Source organism: Mustelus asterias, chromosome 2 (assembly GCF_964213995.1).
Source record: "Mustelus asterias chromosome 2, sMusAst1.hap1.1, whole genome shotgun sequence".
NCBI classification, from domain to species: Eukaryota; Metazoa; Chordata; class Chondrichthyes; order Carcharhiniformes; family Triakidae; genus Mustelus; species Mustelus asterias.
The window spans coordinates 85,426,407-85,445,186 of record NC_135802.1 but is presented as its reverse complement, the minus strand read 5'-3'; the positions used below and the strand labels follow the sequence as shown (position 1 = coordinate 85,445,186).

General features: G+C 42.2%; 1 protein-coding gene across 1 annotated transcript in view; it reads left to right on the top strand.

The window, feature by feature from the left end:
- The window catches only part of vwde (von Willebrand factor D and EGF domains), a 252,680-nt gene that overhangs the window by 220,938 nt on the left and 12,962 nt on the right, over nt 1–18,780 (top strand). The window contains exons 30-33 of the mRNA XM_078238337.1: nt 4,289–4,384; nt 7,093–7,188; nt 7,992–8,087; nt 12,926–13,021. Of these exons, the coding sequence (XP_078094463.1) occupies nt 4,289–4,384; nt 7,093–7,188; nt 7,992–8,087; nt 12,926–13,021 (384 nt within the window). The remainder of the gene's footprint in view (nt 1–4,288; nt 4,385–7,092; nt 7,189–7,991; nt 8,088–12,925; nt 13,022–18,780) is intronic.

The following is an 18,780-nucleotide window of genomic DNA, read 5'->3' as shown; positions in this document are numbered from 1 at the left end:
GTGAGTGGGCAAAAAATTGACAGATGGAACATAATGTGAGAAGATGTGAAGTTGTCCACTTTGACAAGAAGAATAGAAAAGCAGAATGAATGCAGTTGAGAAATTTCCTGGCTCAGCAACCCTGTCTCTGGAGAATGTGAGCCGAGCAGTCAAGTTTTCATTCCAGCCACACAAGCAGTATGGAGATAGCCACAGAGGCTGATGGGTGCCAAGGTGAGCAATTTAAGAGACCATCCTTGGTGCGCTGGGACTCAGTCCCAGTTGTAATAGAAACAAAACAAAAAGCACTTCTCTGACCCTCACCCTAACATCCTCTCAACCCCACACGCACTTACCATGCCAACTCATGCCCCCACCAACTCTCCTATGGCCTTTCATATTCTCATACGAACTTACACTCTTCTATCCACCCCCATAACCCACATGCCCTCCTTGTCAATTTATGCCTCTCTACCCACTTCCCTTGTCCTTTTATAGTCCCAATTTGTCCCAACCCTTGCACCCTTTCACCATTCTTTGCGCTTACACCCTTCATGCCAACTCACCCATATCCACCATGGGCAGACCTCAGGAACCTTGCTGAGTTCAAATAAAATAAAATATATTACAGACTTCACTATATTTAAGAAAACAAAAAGTCTATTCAATACATTTAAGTCTCTTCAAGTACTTGTAAACACAAACATTTGCATTCATAGTCCCATCTCAAAGATAACCAGTCTCTTCCTGAGCTCCCCCCATTGTGATGATGGTAAGTTGTAGAAGCAGTCACGCAGAAGTGATAATAGAATGATAGCACTCAGGCTTATGTCAACAAAATCTATTGTAATTGCAAGCACCATTTTTTTAACTGCAGGCTGGCTGTTTTATTTCTAAAATTTAAAGGGCAAGGGATTTAAAGACTTGACAGCTTGACAGTTCCACTGACAGATCTTATCCACTTCTTATGCACATCCATGTCTCATGTTAAGAATCCCAAAAGTGAACTTTAACTCTCTAAGACGGTACCCTACTTCTCCAAATAACTCAGGCAGGTTTAGACATTTTCTTCAAATTTCTAAAAGCCATCAATCATGTTTCAGAAACCTGAGTAACTAAATTTACTTCTGTTTGAAGGCAGCTGTGCTTTTAAATGTGTCGCTGCCTCGTTGAACCGAGAATTTGTGAAAAATATCCCCACCCCATTCTCCCCTGCCCCCCTTTAAAAATGGTGGGTGACAGATTCTGGATCCTGGGCACTGGCGCCATTTAGGCTGAGGTATGGAGCATTTCTGAAATTACAAAAATTCAGACCAAGAAGTCAGCACGCAGGCTCAGCAAGTAATTATGACGTAAAATGGAATGTTGGGCCTTTATTTCAGAGGGAATGGAATATAAAAGTAGGGAGGTGTTGTACAACTGTAACAGGATCTTGCTGAGACTGCACTGGAGCATTGTGCGTAGTTTTGATCTCCTTTCTTAAGGCAGGATATATTTGCCTTGGAAGCAGTTTAACAAAAGTTCATTTAGCTGATTCCTGGGATGAAGGGGTTATCTTAGGAGGAAAGGTTGAGCAGGTTGGACATGTATTCATTGGAATTTAGAAGGATAAGAGGTAGTCTCATTGAAACGTATAAGATTTAGAGGAGATTTTGAAGGGGTTTGACAGGGAGATGCTTGGAGGATGGTTCCCCTCATCATAGAATCTCAAACTAAGGAGCACAGTTGAAAGATAAGGGATCTTCTGTTTAAGATGGAGATAAGGAAGAATTTATTCTTTCAAAGTTTCAAAGGATTGTTATTATATATTTAAGTGGTTGCATGATCACTTTATGAGCCAGTCACATGGTTTGATGGTGATGTCATTGTGGTGTTTCACAGCCTTCTGTTTCAGTTTCAATTTCTATCTGACTAGTATCACCCTCAGATTTTGCGTTATGGCCAGATATTTGAGAAAAAGAACTGGGAGAAATTCCCCTAAGCTCAGGCTTCCATAGTAAGTGTTTGTCAGTACCTGTTTATCCCAAGTAAAAACTGTACTAGTGTATCCTTCCAGATCCAAATCAACAGTGAATTTCCAATGGGACTGCACACACCTATGCTTGCTCTTCGGACCAAAGATTTAGATATGATCATACAAAATAAGAGCAGGAGTTAGCCATTCAGTCCTCAAGCCTGCTCCCCCTTTTGATAACAACATTGTTGCTCGGACTATGGTCTCTACTTTCCTGTTTACCCTTAATACCATTCAATTTTCTTGTCAGTCAAGAATATATCTAACTCAGCCTTAAAAATATTCACAGCTCTCTGGGGAAGATAGTTCCACAGATTAACGAACCTCTGAGAGATTTGGATTCAATAACCTACGCTTAAGCCTTGGGCAGAAGGAAAAGCAGTTTTCTTCATCTCCAGAGGCAGATCCTGGGTTTCTGGTATCCAGTTTTTGGCATAATGGCCAGGATCTGGTTGTTGTGTGAGACACATGCAGGGCTGAGGATCCATCCACTGCGGATCCTAGGACTAAATGGGGCATTGGTCCAGGCTGGAAGTGGGAGGCTGGTGTCTAGCCGAAGCAACAGCATACATGGTACATGTTCATGTTACTGAAGGAAGCCATACAATAGGCCATTCCCCTGTGTATTGGCTGACAACCATTCCACCACCTCCTCAGCTACTCCCTCCAACAGACCGCCTGCCCTCCTTTTAATTATAGAGGCCGTGGACTCAGGAATGGAATTTGACATATGTTTTGAACAGGTGTAGAAAATACTCTTGGATTGTAATGATAGGCAGGATTTATAGCCCCTCTTGGAGGTGATTTGCAAGGTGGAATGGCCATACAATTGGGTGGGAGGGTGTAGAGTGGAGAGCCTACCGCCTTCATCTCTCCTCTGGATTATGTCAGGACAGCATGAGAGTGTCCTTCCTGCCTGGACAACGATGAGGAAATGAGTGTCCACCAAAGGGCCTCCTCCTGCCAGCATTGATATTCAACCAGGGTGGTTGGGGGACTCGCCAGGCGGGGAAACTAACAAGCTGTCAGATTTCCTTGTGGCCACGTTGGTTTGGGGCTGTCCTTTGTTCAAAGGCACTCAGATTCTGATTAAGGGACCTGGCATTGTGGGGGGGGGGGGGAATGAGAGTCTGCTGAGAGCCACCATCTGCCCTTGTCTCCGATTCCCCTCCCACCCTCGTCTGTGACCCTCTCCCTGTGAATCCCATTCATTATCATTTTTTCTTTCGCCAGGGATCCCCAGTGAACCCTGGTTAAAAACCTCAATTGAATAACGAGCGACAGTCACCCCTTCAGATGTTGCTGCTGGTAATGGAGACCTGGCAGCCTCTAATTGGCCAGAAGCTCTTGGGTGGGTGTTCCACCTTATTGGGGGTATTTTCTGCAATTAAATGACCTTGTGTTGCCAGTAGAGCCAGTGGTGAGGTACTGTCAATTAGAGGCTTAATTCTTTTGGGAGTCCCAAAAATCAGGTTGGCAGATGTGTGGCTAGTTTAGGTGGAGGACATCGCCCTGGCCCCACCCCTCTTCCTGGCTCTCATTAATTTCTACCTGATGTGTGTAAAGAGACACTTGGTTAAAAAAGAGAGCTTTTTTAACCAAGGTGATGAACAATTCTACATAACAAATGATCTACAGCTAATGTATTAGCTAATGAACCTACATGATCAGTGTCAATTAAAATTTACATGAATAAAATACTTCAGTCGAACAATACAAGGGCAAACCCAAATGATTCCTCTAGCCTTATGAATAAAAGCATTGCCAGCATAGCACTAAACTACATAAACCACCAGAGCCACAGCTGGATTCCTTGTCTGCAGCGGACAGATCTCAGCCGAACATGAAGTTCAGGTACTACAAGCGCCTTTGCATCTGTCAACTAAGGAGAGTAAAATCAGCCACAGCTCATGCCTATTGGAAAACATGTGTGAGATATTTGATAGGTCTCCCACACACAACTGAATATTGGCCTTTGGTTCAGATACTGGACAAATGTTTGCCATCCCCAGATCTATGTCGTAGTCATTGATAAGTCATTGATAAGTATTCCCTTTTGGCCACAAATCCAGCTCACAATTTACTCCTGGACCTTTAATAGCTGGAGTAAGCCCTTCTATTCCATTCCTAGGAACTTGAATCTGAAGGACAGTTTTTTGGATGTAACTACCAATTTATGTGGCATTGGGACAGTGCTATCATTGAGGAAAGAGGAGAAAAGTCACATGCTCTTACTGCTTCTTAGCGTTGATGCAGTGTGAAACTCCCATATTGAGCAATGCTGTTTGATTGCAGCTAATTGTGAACCAGCATGTGAACACGGTGGAACCTGTTTGGCTCGAAACCTCTGCACCTGTCCCTATGGTTTTGTTGGACCACGATGCGAAACAAGTAAGAGAATTTACTATAATTTACAGTATATCCTGATTTTTATTTATTTTTGCTGCTGTCATCTGTAGATTTTGGTAACAGTTGCAAATAAAGGGAACAGAAAATATTGCTTGTCAATTACTTCAGCAAGGTTACGAACTTGACAGACTAAATGGCCTCCTTCTATGCTGTAACAATTCTAAGATTCTTTGATACTGTGTCACAGAAGACTTGGTCCATAATGTAGCAAGGAATAGAATAGGTTGCCAGTTATTGAAGTTGATTAGCAACTGGCTGTTTCGAAGGAGACAAGATGGTCATGTCTGGACTTGCATTGGAGTGATGGAAGTGACTAGTTGAAGGTTCCAACATTCCATGCTGGGATCTTTGCTATTCATATTGTATGTCAATGCAATGTAAGGGGTTCAATTCCGGCCTCGAGTGACTGTCTGTGTGGAGTTTGCACATCCTCCCTGTGGGTTTCCTCCAGGTGCTCCAGTTTCCTCCCACAGTCCAAAGATGTGCAGGTTAGGTTGGTTGGCCATGATAAATTGCCCCTTAGTGTCAGGGGGATTAGGACTGTAAATATGTTGGGTTACAGGGATGGGACCTGGGTGGGATTGTTGTCGGTGCAGGCTCGATGGGCCAAATGGCCTCCTTCTGCACTGTAGATTTTATGATTGAGTGAAGGGGAATTCGGGAAGATTGGAAAGTTGAGCTAAAAAATAGCAAATGAAATTCAAGGGTCACAAATGCAAAGTGATGATATTATGGAAGAAGAATAAACATTGAACTGAATATAGTTAGTCCACATGATATAGCATGGAAAAAGAATCTGTATCTCTTGGTGAACATATCGTTGAAACAACCTGCACTGTGGCAGTAATAAACAAAGCAAATGAAATCTTGAACAGTGCATGGATTGGAATGTAAATTGATAAATGTGATGCTAAGCATAATCTCGGACATTGGTCCATTCCTATTTGGAGTATTCTGTTCATTTATAGCCAACATCATACAGGAAGAACATCATGATGCTAGAAAAGCTGTTGTAAAGGGCTGCACTTCAGACCTGACTTCAGACACCTGTGTTACAAGGAGAAAGTACAAAGCTTTTTTTATAATTTTTTTTATATACTGGAGAAAAGACAATGAAAAAGAATCTTGGTCACATTCTGAGAAATCAATTTTAACCCTAAGGAATTGTTTTCCATGACCACAAAAACAAAAAGAATGGGGCATGAAATAACCTGAAAGTAAGGTGAAAAAATTGCTCAGATGTATATATTTCATATATAGAGTAGTGAATGTTCGGATAGAATTGTATAGGGAGATGATTGCAGATAATTTAGAGTTGAAACAGGCATTTGAGAATAGAGTGGAGGTGGCCCTATTGACATGGAATAGTTCATCAAGATGTTTTGTCTATTCTTCTCCACATTTTGGGATGGAGTTTCCAGTAGGATGCATTTAACCAGGATTAGCCAAATAAAAGAATTGAGAAATTTCCAGCACAATTTATACCCGGTGCAAATCATGTTTCTGTGAACTTTGCACTGGTTTCAAAAACATCGCACTGGAAGCAGTTCCACCCAGAGAATTTGCCCATCCCTAGGTCATACTAATCAGCATGGCACATTTATGCTTATTTTTGCCCAGTTGTGGGCCTTTCAGGAAGTCTCTTACAATCGAGCAGTTAGTTTAGGCAACTTTTAAAAGCTTTTAAATATTGAAAAATGTTTAATTTACCAAGAAGCTGCCAAGTGTACACCAGTGAGATTAGTAAATGGCTCTGTAGTTGTTTAAAAATCATTTTCGGTTATTTAAAATCGGGTTACTTACAGGACCAGACACTTTTATTAAAAATGCTAATTTCTTTGTGTAATTAATCCCATTTTCAGCTTTGTTAATAAAACTTCACCAGGTTACTACTCTTAAATATTTCAAGTAATATTTTTTAATGCGAGGGGTTACAATTACTTTCTAAAAAGCTGTTGAATTGCACTAGTTCATAGTAGATTTTATGTTTGTGGTTATGCAAATAAGTTTGTGTGGAAAGCTGACTCATAAATTAGCTTTGAAAAAGCAATATAATTTGCAACAGGCATATCAGTCAATCACAAAGTGGAAACTATACCCCTTTGTTCTCCATTAGAAGCAAGGCACATCTTTCACAATCAGAGATGGGAAATAAAATCCAAATCAATGTAAGACGTACGCTAATGTTGAAAGAGCTAATTGCTGGACTGACCCAGGCTCCCTCCTAAAAATTGGAATCAACTGTGGTCACTTGTGAGGGTTGAAATTGGCATCGATTTCCTAAGATCTCCTAAGGCCCTAGTGAGTAATTTAAAGCTTGTAAGCAAAGATATCCTGCAGGAGAAATCCTGTACAACCAACTACCATGCCTCCTTCCACAAACCTACCATCACTGGGACTTGAGCACATCCACCACTCTTATAGTCATCATCACTGCATCCTATTCTCTGACAGCAGCAGCACTAAAACAAATGGCACTCCTAATTGTTTCAATCTGTATCCCTCCTACTGCAAAATAAAGTTGTTCTCAATTGTATACATCATATGCACTTTCTAATTATTGGAAACCTCATCGGATGCACAAAGTAAATAATTGTAAAAACATATGTACTTCCTCTTCAAAGACTAATTTTTAAGTAGTATCGTCAGATAAATATTTACCTATTTTCCTATTGTGTCTGTACCTGTAGTGGTTTGCAATAGGCACTGTGAAAATGGAGGTGAATGTGTCTCTCCCGATGTTTGCCAGTGCAGATCTGGCTGGTATGGTCCCACATGTAACACAGGTAAGGAAGAGATTATTTATTCCATTAATGTTTCACACTTTCTTTCTCTTTTATGTTGCATAGTACAATATCACAATGTTTTACTGATTGCATCTTCTTAACTTGTGACAGACTTTGAAAGCCTGAGTTTATTTTTTCAAAATATTAAAATAGAACTGCATATAGCTGAGCTATGCTATTACCAGTTAATTGATTCTGGTAACTGATGTTATAATATTTAAATGACTTCAAAAACAGCTTCAAAACAGTTTACAACTTCATCATAAACCAGATAAACCAGTAATAAATGGTATTTCTGCAGCATAATCGCCTAACGTCTGGAGTAACATTGGATTATTTTGCTGGATGTGCATTTAAAAAACATTAAATCAATTTTTCAAGTTTTGCCTTTAGGATCCACCTGTCATTTTAAAGGGGAAGGAAGTCTCCAGGAGTACCTCTATTCAAATGTTTCCTTGTGTTTTTAAAAGAAAAACTGTTGAGAAATATGTTGATTGGCAATTTACAAACAGATTTACCACCCTGTTTTATTTTGTGAGGAATATAAAGCCAAAGAACCCTCGGAACACACTGTCACGCAGGCATCCAAACACATGGAAGAAGTTACTGAGTTTATGTATGAAAGAAATATGCTGGATGTGCTTTATTTGGAGTTTCGGAGCCCAAAGAATAACCAAACTATTACAAAAACTTGAAGTGAAACTCTCTTCCCTGCTACTGAATCCTGTAAATAACTTTTTATGACTCTTTGTTTTTATAATTTTGACTGTTTCTTTTCTTTCTCCCTCTCTGAATATGAGCAGCTGTTTGCAGCCCTGTATGCCTAAATGGTGGGACGTGTATCAGACCCAACATCTGCATGTGTCCAAATGGATTTTTTGGATCACAGTGTCAAAATGGTAATATTTTCAAAACTGCAACCATTCTAGCAATATATTCTGTATAAAATATTATTACTTAAAACCACATAAAACCATAATAAACTACTTGAATGTTTCCTTTAGTAAAGTAGCAAGTGTCACCAGACATAAAGGCAAGTAGCAGAAGGAAAGCAATTTACTGGGTTGGATACTGGAACGTTTTATATGGTGAAAGGAGACTAAGTGCAGAAAAATTTGATGGAAATTTTGATAGATTAAAGAAAAGACTATAATATATTTAAATGTGAACCAAAATAATTTTGATGAAGAGAGTAATTTCAACAGAGTTTACTTTTCCAAAAATAAGTAAGGCCAGATCGAATCAAAAGAGATGTATTTTGTCATTATTCCCATTCTCATCCAATCCTGTCTGCACTGCCATAATGTCTGTGCATGGGACTAGTGCAAGTTCAATTGGGGTGATTCTCCCAGAGCACAGCGGGCCGGGAGACATAAGTGGAGGCCGTGTAGCAGGCTTCCCGCTGGGCACAGCGGCCTCCACGCTCTTCTGGCCTCTGGATTTCCGGTATCACCAGCTCCGCGCCAGAAACCAGTGTGGAGCTGATCTCCATATTTAAATGCTGTTTTGAATCTGATTAGCGGGCGCGGGACTGAAATCTCCAAGTCCGCTAGCCACTTTTCCCCCCTCCCCGCCAGGAGTGTTTCACTCCAACAGGGTTTACAATAGCTCCCCACTAACGAAGAGCTGGCGGCCTGACCCCACTGGAGTGAAGGGGGGTCATGGAGGCCACCAGAAGGTCAAGGGTAAAGGGGTGCCCCGTAGGCATTGCGAGCCTGGCAGTGCTGGCCTGGCTCCCTGGCACTGCCCAAGGGCAATGTAGCAATGCCCAGGGGGCACCTTGGCAGTACTCATCAGGCATCGGGCAGGGCCAGAGGTGGTCGGGCCTCTGGGGGTAGATCGGTGGGGTAGGGGGTCCTGCTGCCACTCTGTACTTTGGATCAATGACAGAGGGAGGGAAGGCCTGATCGGGTGGCCATCGGGGTGGTCGAGGGGTCAGGAAAATCGGGACTGCCAGTGGGTAAGAGGGGGTCAGGGCTGGCCTGGACACATCCAGGAGGCCAGCAATAAGGCCATTGGGGGATCAGTGGGGCAGCGATAGAGGGTTGCTGAGGAGGCCAGCAGTGTGGACGGCTGCACATGCACCGATCTCTGCCATGACAGATTGGCGCAGGTGCAGTGGCCCACTCAGCGCTAAGCTACCTTGTCTCTAGTGGGAATAGACTCCACCCCTAGATTTTTAACAAGATTCACGCTAGAGCTCTCTATGATGCGCAGAGTGTGGGAGATTCATTTTGAAAATCCCGCTTGAAAAAAGCAGCGGGATTTACTCCAGTTTTATGCAAATTCGGCACTTAGAACTTTTATGGGAGAATCCCGGCCAATATTTCTCTAAGCATAAGGAAATATTTTGAAAGCAAGTAGATGGTAAAGGATATGATGAGACTTAAAGAGAAGATGGTGACAATCCTCTGTGTTTATGGAGGAAGTAGAAAGAAGAACTGGAAAAATACAAAAGAATGTGGAGGAAAACTAATAGATATAAAATCATGTTAAAGAAAAATAACGGAAAAGGAATTAATGTGAATTAAAATAAAGGTAAAATTGTAAGAAAATGCAGGAAATATACAAAAGGATTGGAAAGGTATGAACGCTGCTTTTAAAAATGAGCAAAAGCATAAGCTAGCAATTTTAACTTCACAATTTCAAACTCTGTCATCATTTTGAGCACAATTATGTCAGGATCACTGCATTTATACACAAATGTGCTAAGTATTATAAATAAATTTGGAGAACCAGGAGTATTAATTTAGATCGGAAGAACATGCAGCCTTGCTGGATATTTGGCCCCAACTGGACCCTCTGGGAAATAACTACTCCCAGGCATAATGTTTTTGGAAGAGCTAGTTTTATTAATAAAAAATATGATTTATACCATAAAAAGGAACACTTTTATTGATGGTTATGGCCAGACAGAATCTCTTTGGGTACAGTTAAAAATATTAAGGTGATATTGGGCGTACATTATAAACCATTGAAAAGTTGGAAATAAACCAAGGATGAGATTTTTTAGCAGTTTAGAAACATTTGCAGTAGTTGTAATTAGGGAAACTTCAACTGTCTAACAGGTATTGGGAAAAACAAAAGTTTGCACTCAAAAGGGGAAGATCTTCCTAGAATGCATTCAGGGCTTTTGTTTTAATTTTCATGTACAGATCCGGAGATAAATCTGTTTCTGGAGAATGAAATAGCTCAAATACATTGCCAAAGGATGGGATAAAAAGTGAGAAATAGTTACTATAAACTAATTAGGTTTACATTGAAAATGAAAGAGCAGTAGAAGATTAATGTGTTGCACAGAAGAAAGAGGACCTTACCAAGGTTAATTTGTTAAAAAATTGGCAGGTTAAACAACAGATAAGAACATAAGAACTAGGAGCAGGAGTAGGCTATCTGGCCCCTCGAGCCTGCTCCGCCATTCAATAAGATCATGGCTGATCTTTTCGTGGACTCAGCTCCACTTACCCACCCGCTCACCATAATCCTTAATTCTTTTACTGTTCAAAAATTTATCTATCCTTGCCTTTAAAAAAGATGCAGTAAGAAGTTTAACAACACCAGGTTAAAGTCCAACAGGTTTATTTGGTAGCAAAAGCCACACAAGCTTTCGAGGCTCTAAGCCCCTTCTTCAGGTGAGTGGGAATTCTGTTCACAAACAGAACTTATAAAGACACAGACTCAATTTACATGAATAATGGTTGGAATGCGAATACTTACAACTAATCCAGTCTTTAAGAAACAAAACAATGGGAGTGGAGAGAGCATCAAGACAGGCTAAAAAGATGTGTATTGTCTCCAGACAAGACAGCCAGTGAAACTCTGCAGGTCCACGCAACTGTGGGGGTTACAGATAGTGTGACATGAACCCAATATCCCGGTTGAGGCCGTCCTTGTGTGTGCGGAACTTGGCTATCAGTTTCTGCTCAGCGACTCTGCGCTGTCGTGTGTCGCGAAGGCCGCCTTGGAGAACGCTTACCCGAATATCAGAGGCCGAATGCCCGTGACCGCTGAAGTGTTCCCCAACAGGAAGAGAACAGTCTTGCCTGGTGATTGTCGAGCGGTGTTCATTCATCCGTTGTCGCAGCGTCTGCATAGTTTCCCCAATATACCATGCCTCGGGACATCCTTTCTTGCAGCGTATGTCCCGAGGCATGGTACATTGGGGAAACTATGCAGACGCTGCGACAACGGATGAATGAACACCGCTCGACAATCACCAGGCAAGACTGTTCTCTTCCTGTTGGGGAACACTTCAGCGGTCACGGGCATTCGGCCTCTGATATTCGGGTAAGCGTTCTCCAAGGCGGCCTTCGCGACACACGACAGCGCAGAGTCGCTGAGCAGAAACTGATAGCCAAGTTCCGCACACACAAGGACGGCCTCAACCGGGATATTGGGTTCATGTCACACTATCTGTAACCCCCACAGTTGCGTGGACCTGCAGAGTTTCACTGGCTGTCTTGTCTGGAGACAATACACATCTTTTTAGCCTGTCTTGATGCTCTCTCCACTCCCATTGTTTTGTTTCTTAAAGACTGGATTAGTTGTAAGTATTCGCATTCCAACCATTATTCATGTAAATTGAGTCTGTGTCTTTATAAGTTCTGTTTGTGAACAGAATTCCCACTCACCTGAAGAAGGGGCTTAGAGCCTCGAAAGCTTGTGTGGCTTTTGCTACCAAATAAACCTGTTGGACTTTAACCTGGTGTTGTTAAACTTCTTACTGTGTTTACCCCAGTCCAACGCCGGCATCTCCACATCATGACTACCATCGACACTTTAAAAAAGATGAGCAGAGATAGTTTAAAAAGAGATAAAAGTCAAATAATTTCAGACTGAGAAAGGAGTAATATCGAAAGCTAGTCCTTCACAAAAAATAGAGAAACTAACACAAAATTTATCTTTTAAAGAAGAGTTATATAATGAAAAAAGCTCTAGTAATATATCAGGAAATTGATAAACAAAACTGAGAAATTAGCAGGGCTAAGGGGAAGAATGAAGGATGATTTTTAATCAACATCAAGTGAATTGATGAGAGGTATTACAAACACTAAGGGTGAAGTTCTCCCAAGCTCCTACTGTTTGGTTCGATGGAGGACAGGTTGGGAGAATATGGCAGGAGGGCCAGAAACCAGTTTCACGCTGGCTGTGAATTTACAGCGGGATATACTCCAGTGGTGCCCATCTTGGCAGGTCAGAAAATAATTCAAAATAAAGAGCAAGCACTCTCACACAAAATGGACATAATTATCTCTTCTGTCTTGTAACGTCTATAATTTCTGGAAGAAATTAGAGGCAGCAGTTATGGTGAGGGAGCTAGCGCCACCCCAAGAACATTTGGATAAAATTCATCTTTTCGTACTAATAGTTCAATGATTCTATACATTTATGGTGGACTAAATGGTCACAGTTTATCAAACTAAAGAAAATCCCAATAGCATCCAAAACCAATGAATTTTGGGAAATAATCTTTGATGAAACACAGATGGGATAACTTAATAAAAGACATTCAAAAAACCTTCTAGTATTTTCATTAAAGAATATATTTATTCTAAATTAAGGAAGGAAGTCAGAGCCATTGATTAATTCTGCAACAAGGGTTAGAGAGAAATCTGCTCACACCATTATTTATTAATGCTGTATCCGTAATCAGGGATACTGTAAATGCTTTAGATAATTATTTGATTTGCTTGTACTTCAATATACAGTATTTAAACTATTTTACTTTCTTTCTTAGCAATTTGCAGTCCTCCTTGCAAGAATGGTGGTCACTGTATGAGAAATAACGTCTGTTCTTGTCCAGATGGCTACACAGGAAAAAGATGTCAGAAAAGTAAGAGCCATGTTAAAGTACAAATCCATCCAATTGTCTAACACTCTGATTCCATTCATTCAAACAACAGCATGATAATACCAAGGAGCGCAACAAACACTTTCATATATTTAAAACAAATCTGTTTGCGAGTTCAAAAAGAAAATGTCTGGAATGATGAGCAGTTCAGGTTTCTCAAAAAAAAACTTTGAAATAAAAAAAGATCTGAATTATAATAATTGAACTGCGGTGCTTTTTCTGCATAATTTCCAAACAAACCTTTTCACTTCAGCTTTATTTAAATACTGTATTTTGTTCAGGTGTTTTTCCGTGTTCATTTTTCATCACGTTTGTCAGCTGGCTAGACTAGTTGTCCAACACTTGTTGTCATGATGTGACACTCACTTACATGAACAGTATCAGAAAGTGTGTTACGAAAGTACCTGACAGCTGTGAAACTCTATTGTAGCAAAACTGCTGCCTTCTAGGTAAAAAGGGAGGAAGAAGACGAAGCAGAACTTTATATCCAAAAGTGTGTAATCAGCAACATCTGAATGAAACTTCATGTTATCATAGAAATCATAGAAACCCTACAGTACAGAAGGAGGCCATTCGGCCCATCGAGTCTGCACCGACCACAATTCCACCCAGGCCCTACCCCCATATCCCTACAGATTTACCCACTAATCCCTCTAACCTACGCATCTCAGGACACTAAGGGGCAATTTTTTAGCATGGCCAATCAACCTAACCCGCACATCTTTGCACTGTGGGAGGAAACCGGAGCACCCGGAGGAAACCCACGCAGACACGAGGAGAATGTGCAAACTCCACACAGACAGTGACCCAAGCCGGGAATCGAACCCGGGTACCTGGAACTGTGAAGCAGCAGTGCTAACCACTGTGCTACCGTGCCGCCCTGTCTGTGCTACCGTGCCGCCCTACCGTTATGTCACCAGAGGCACCATAAAGAATTTAGAAAATCTTATTTGCATTGATCATTCAGGGTGCCAGTAATAAATTCTCAATTTTGTGTAATGTATCATGATTCTAGCTAATTTACAACTGGACAAGTTCGATCCCAGAGTGAAACATGGCTTTATAGATCCCAGCTCTTATTTATTTTTACAAAGGTACGATACTGAAAGACTTCACAGGAGCCTGTTGATGAATTATTAACACAAAGAATAAAACATTTATTAAACAAGAAAAATGAACTAAATTATACCAGACCACAAAGGAAAGATCTCAATGCGAATACAAGAAAATTATTCAAAGATTCATTATTCTTTCACTGCAGTTATATCTTTACTGACACATACAAATTTGGAGAGATTAAAACAATTTACCATATCAAGCTTGTGCTGTAATATTCAGGGTAAGTATGCAGTGCATGTGAATTGACAGGCAAATTGTGGTCAGCCACACTAAACTTCAAAGTACATGACATGTGCATCCAAAGCAGATTCTGTGGATTTCTCAGCTACCCATCCAGACACTTATCGCACTGAGAGTCTACGGGTCTCATTGAAACTATGGGGGTAATCTTGAGCCCACACTCGCCCGCCGCAGGAATGACAGCGAGGGCTCAAAATTCGGCAAAAATCTTGGCGAAAAAGTCGCGAATCTCGCCGGCAAGATAACAACTTATGATTTTCACTACCCCTCGCCAGCAACGTAATCAAGTTCACGCCCATAGCAGATGTGAACCTGATTTCAATACATTTGAAATATTGACATGTCATTAAACACCCCCCTCGCCTTATATTGAGCCCGAGACCTATTTTAAAATCTTGTCGATGTCATGTCAGCGCAGTTTGCAACATGTTCGCCCAGATGTGAACCTGCCATGGAGATACCACCCCCAGGGGCATAAAGGTTGGGTTTGTATAGCCCCTGGGGGAGAGGAACTTGGTCAGGCAGTGCCCTGGCAATGCTCCCTGGCACATGTTGGCACCATGTCAATGTGACAGTGCTAACCTGTGCCAGGGTCAGACCCCAGTGGGAGCCTAATGGGGGAAGGGAGGGAATAATTTATTTGTTGTTATGGGGAGTGCGGGGCGGGTGGGCAGATGTGGGAGCTGGGGATGCAGATGATGGCAGTTTCGGCAGGGGGTTGAGGGGAAAGGGGTCCAATGTTCGGGGAAGGGGGGGATGCTGGCAGAGGGTTGGGGGAAAGGGACTGATGTTCAGGGGAAGTGGGTTGCTGGCAATGACAGTTTGGATGGGGTGGAGTGTGGCGTTGACTCCTGGGGGAATTGTGGAGGGGGTGGTGCAGGGAAAGGTGCCAGCTCTGACCACGGGAGGGAGGGGACAGATGCCATCTCTGATCACCTGGGGTGAATGCCAGCTTTGATCGCAGGACGGAGCTGGTGATGAATACTGGCTCTGATCGCCAGAGTGGGGAGAGCCCCTGAGACCTCCATGGTGGGGTGGAGAGGAGGTTACTTTTTGGTCTGATCAAAACGCCCTTTAAACAGGGTGACCCAATGACAGTGCTGCCAGGGCTTTGATGATGTAATGAGGCCCATCCTCTCTGCTTTTTTTTGACAGATCGCTGTAAGATCTGGAGAAAAAAACAGCGTGTTTCTCTGGAGAGAAATCTGCCAGCTTTCTTGCTGGAACCAAAACTCTGTCATTTTCTGGTAAAATTCCACCTTCTTGTCCTCCCCACAAAGCTTTCCATTCTCCATATTTGAAGAGCAACCTTTCGAAATCTCTGCAAAAGTCATTCCCACTCAGATGGCTTGAACCAGGATTCACTTGCTAAGGTTCAGTCTCTCATTCTAAGATTCCTTTCCTCGGGATCTCTGAGTACACTCAAGCTTCACCTTCCAAGCGCAGCTTCAGATCTTTGGCCATGCCAACCAGAACGCAGCTGATCCAATGGGTACCTTTGCCCTCCATAGGATGGAGTCACCAACCTTCAGCTGCCGCCTTGAATCTTCAAGTTCTCTCAAGTCCACTTTGCTTCAAGTTTGCTCCCTGAAGCTCTCATTCTTTAATTTGTAGTCTATTGCTCCGCTCCTTTCTCTCAACTTCACCTATCAGGATCTGTTTCTGACCTGTATCCTTGTCTCTTATCTCAGACCTCCTTCTGGGACCTGTTTCTGCCCCCATTCCCTGGCTTGGGATCTTCTACTTTGGGACTTTCTCCCTGTCCACCTCCCTGGGCTACCTATTCTGCAATGGTGCTCCAAGTCACCTGACCTGCAATTTCACACTGTTTCACTTTTCTTCTTTTCCTTCTGTGTTCGCATGCGCAGAGCTGGTCCCCAGCCTCAAAAAGTGAAAATGGACAGATATGCATATATGGCCCTTTCCCGGCAAGCACACATGTATATGTCCCCAGGTGTTCCAGGAACTATAGCTCCCAAACTCTGACCTCCCACTCTAAATTCAAGGCAAGTATCAGAGTTCATTACAAATGATGTTGGCAATTACACATCTATAGCCTGATTATCACCTGACATGGTTTGCTCAATAACTCAGATTTCAATTGTGTTAGGCTGAGCTCAGAAATGCAATGTTTTTGATTAAGCACAGTGATTAGTGTAATTGCAAACATTGTACGTACGTGGAACTTTGTTCAATTCCCTTGTGTGGAACCTTGTTGCTAATTGAGCCTTAAGGCTAAATGAGATAATCCTGTGTTAAATAGAAAATATATATCAGAGACAGAAATAAAAGGATGAAGAATGAGGCAGACTATAAAACTCAGAATTGTTAATTTGTTAATAAAAAACATTCATCAAAAGAGCTTTGTTGATACATTTGTATAGTACTTTTTAGCCATGAAAATGTATCAGGAAGCATCTGGCTAAAAAGGTTATTCACATTTTGAAGAGGATAAATGAGTTTATATTTGCATTTGTCATATAACAAATGTGTTTTAAGCTCCCTTGTACTTTTCACGATTTCTGCACTTAAGTTAGCAAGCTTTATGAACCTTTTTCAGGAAGTTAACTAACCCTTCAAATCAGGGTAGGTAAGAAATAAGAGCTGGGGTGAACCATTCAATCTTTCAAGCCTGATTTGCCATTCAGTAAAGTCAGGGCTGATCTTCCAACTCAGCACACTATCTCCATATCCCCGATACCCTTAAGGTATTATCTACTGATCTCTGACTTGGATATCCCCAACAAAAGCTCTCAAACAACTCTTCGGGTAGTGAATTCTTCAGGTTCAAACCATTTGCGTGAAGAAATTTCTCCTCATCTCAGTCCTAGATGGGAGACAGCAGTGTAGTGGTCATGTCACTGGCTTACTAATCCAGAGGCCAATGGTCTGGAGAACTGGATTCAGATCCCACCTTGGCAACTAGTGGAATTTAAATTCAGTTAATAAATCTGGAATGGGGCGGCACGCTGACACAATGGTTAGCACTGCTGCCTCAGCGCCAGGGACCTGGGTTTAATTCTGACCTTGGGTGACTGTCTGTGTGTTTGCACATTCTCCCCATGTCTGCATGGGTTTCCTCCGGGTGCTCTGGTTTCCACTGCAGGTTAGGTTGATTGGCCATGCTAAATTGAACATTAGTGTCAGAAGGATTCGCAGCATAAATATGTGGAGTTAGGGCGATAGGGCCTGGTTGGGATTGTTGTCGGTGCAGACTAGGTGGGCCAAATGGCCACCTCCTGCACTGTAGGGATTCTATGATTCTAAACAGCCAATCCTTTATTTTATCTGCTCTCCAGCTGGAGGATGCATCTATCTTGCCCTAAGAGTTGTATATGTTCAATGGGATCATCTCGCATTCTTCAAAATTCAGGTATTCATGAGGTATGCACAGTGGCTGCAGGGCCTGTTACATTGGTATCTGAAGGGATCTTCATTTCCACCAGTGCAGGGGGCACAGATTGTAGACTTGGTGTGTTGAACACAGTTGGTGGTACTGTAATACGTACTTGTAATAAGTGACGCTGGTTCCTGACGTAGAGAGCACCATCTGAGGCAACCACATCACTGTGTGGTTGGGAGAGGCATGGTGTGGACCACTGCCAGTATGTCATGGCCACATGTGGTCTGTATTTTGACTGTTTACCCGGTTCTAGAGTACAGAGTCTGCAGGCATTGCGATCATAGTACCTTTTTCCTCTTTGTTGCTGTTTCATGAGGGCTCCACCCTCATTTATTTCCACTTTGGGTTGCAGAAGGGCCTTGATGACAGAGATCATGGTCCTGGTACATCTGAAGAATTTTCTGTGCAGACGAGGGCAGGCACTGATGTACATGCAGCAGTTCTTTGGTTCGATGAGGTGGACACTTCCTTCTGTATGTCCGCGTACATTGAGGTCCAGTACATGGTTTCCTTTGCCCTACACTTTGTTGCTGGATTCCTTTGATGGAGTTGCTGGGTGTAATACCTCTGCAGAGAAGTAGGGATGATAAAGCTCTGGCTACACAGTATCAGTCCATCTTACACAATTTACACTTCCTTCATGGCGTAGAAGGTGGGGAACTCATGGAGAAACTCCTTTAACAACACTGGCCAGCCTTTCATAAGGACGTCTTGGAGCTGCCTGCACCTGTGATCCGCATGTAGGGCATCTTTAAGTTTGTCAATTTTACCGGACAACAATACTTGAATTGTCATGACATCAATGTCCTCCTCACAATCTGGTTGGTCGGGCTGGGTAGATAAGCCTTGGAGTGGGCATCAGTGAGATGTAGCTTCTTATCACACTTAAAGGTCACTGAGGTTGTAACGTTGCAGCTTGAGCATCATATGCTGCAGACGGTGACGCAATATGAAGAGGCTTTTTGAGAATATTTATGAG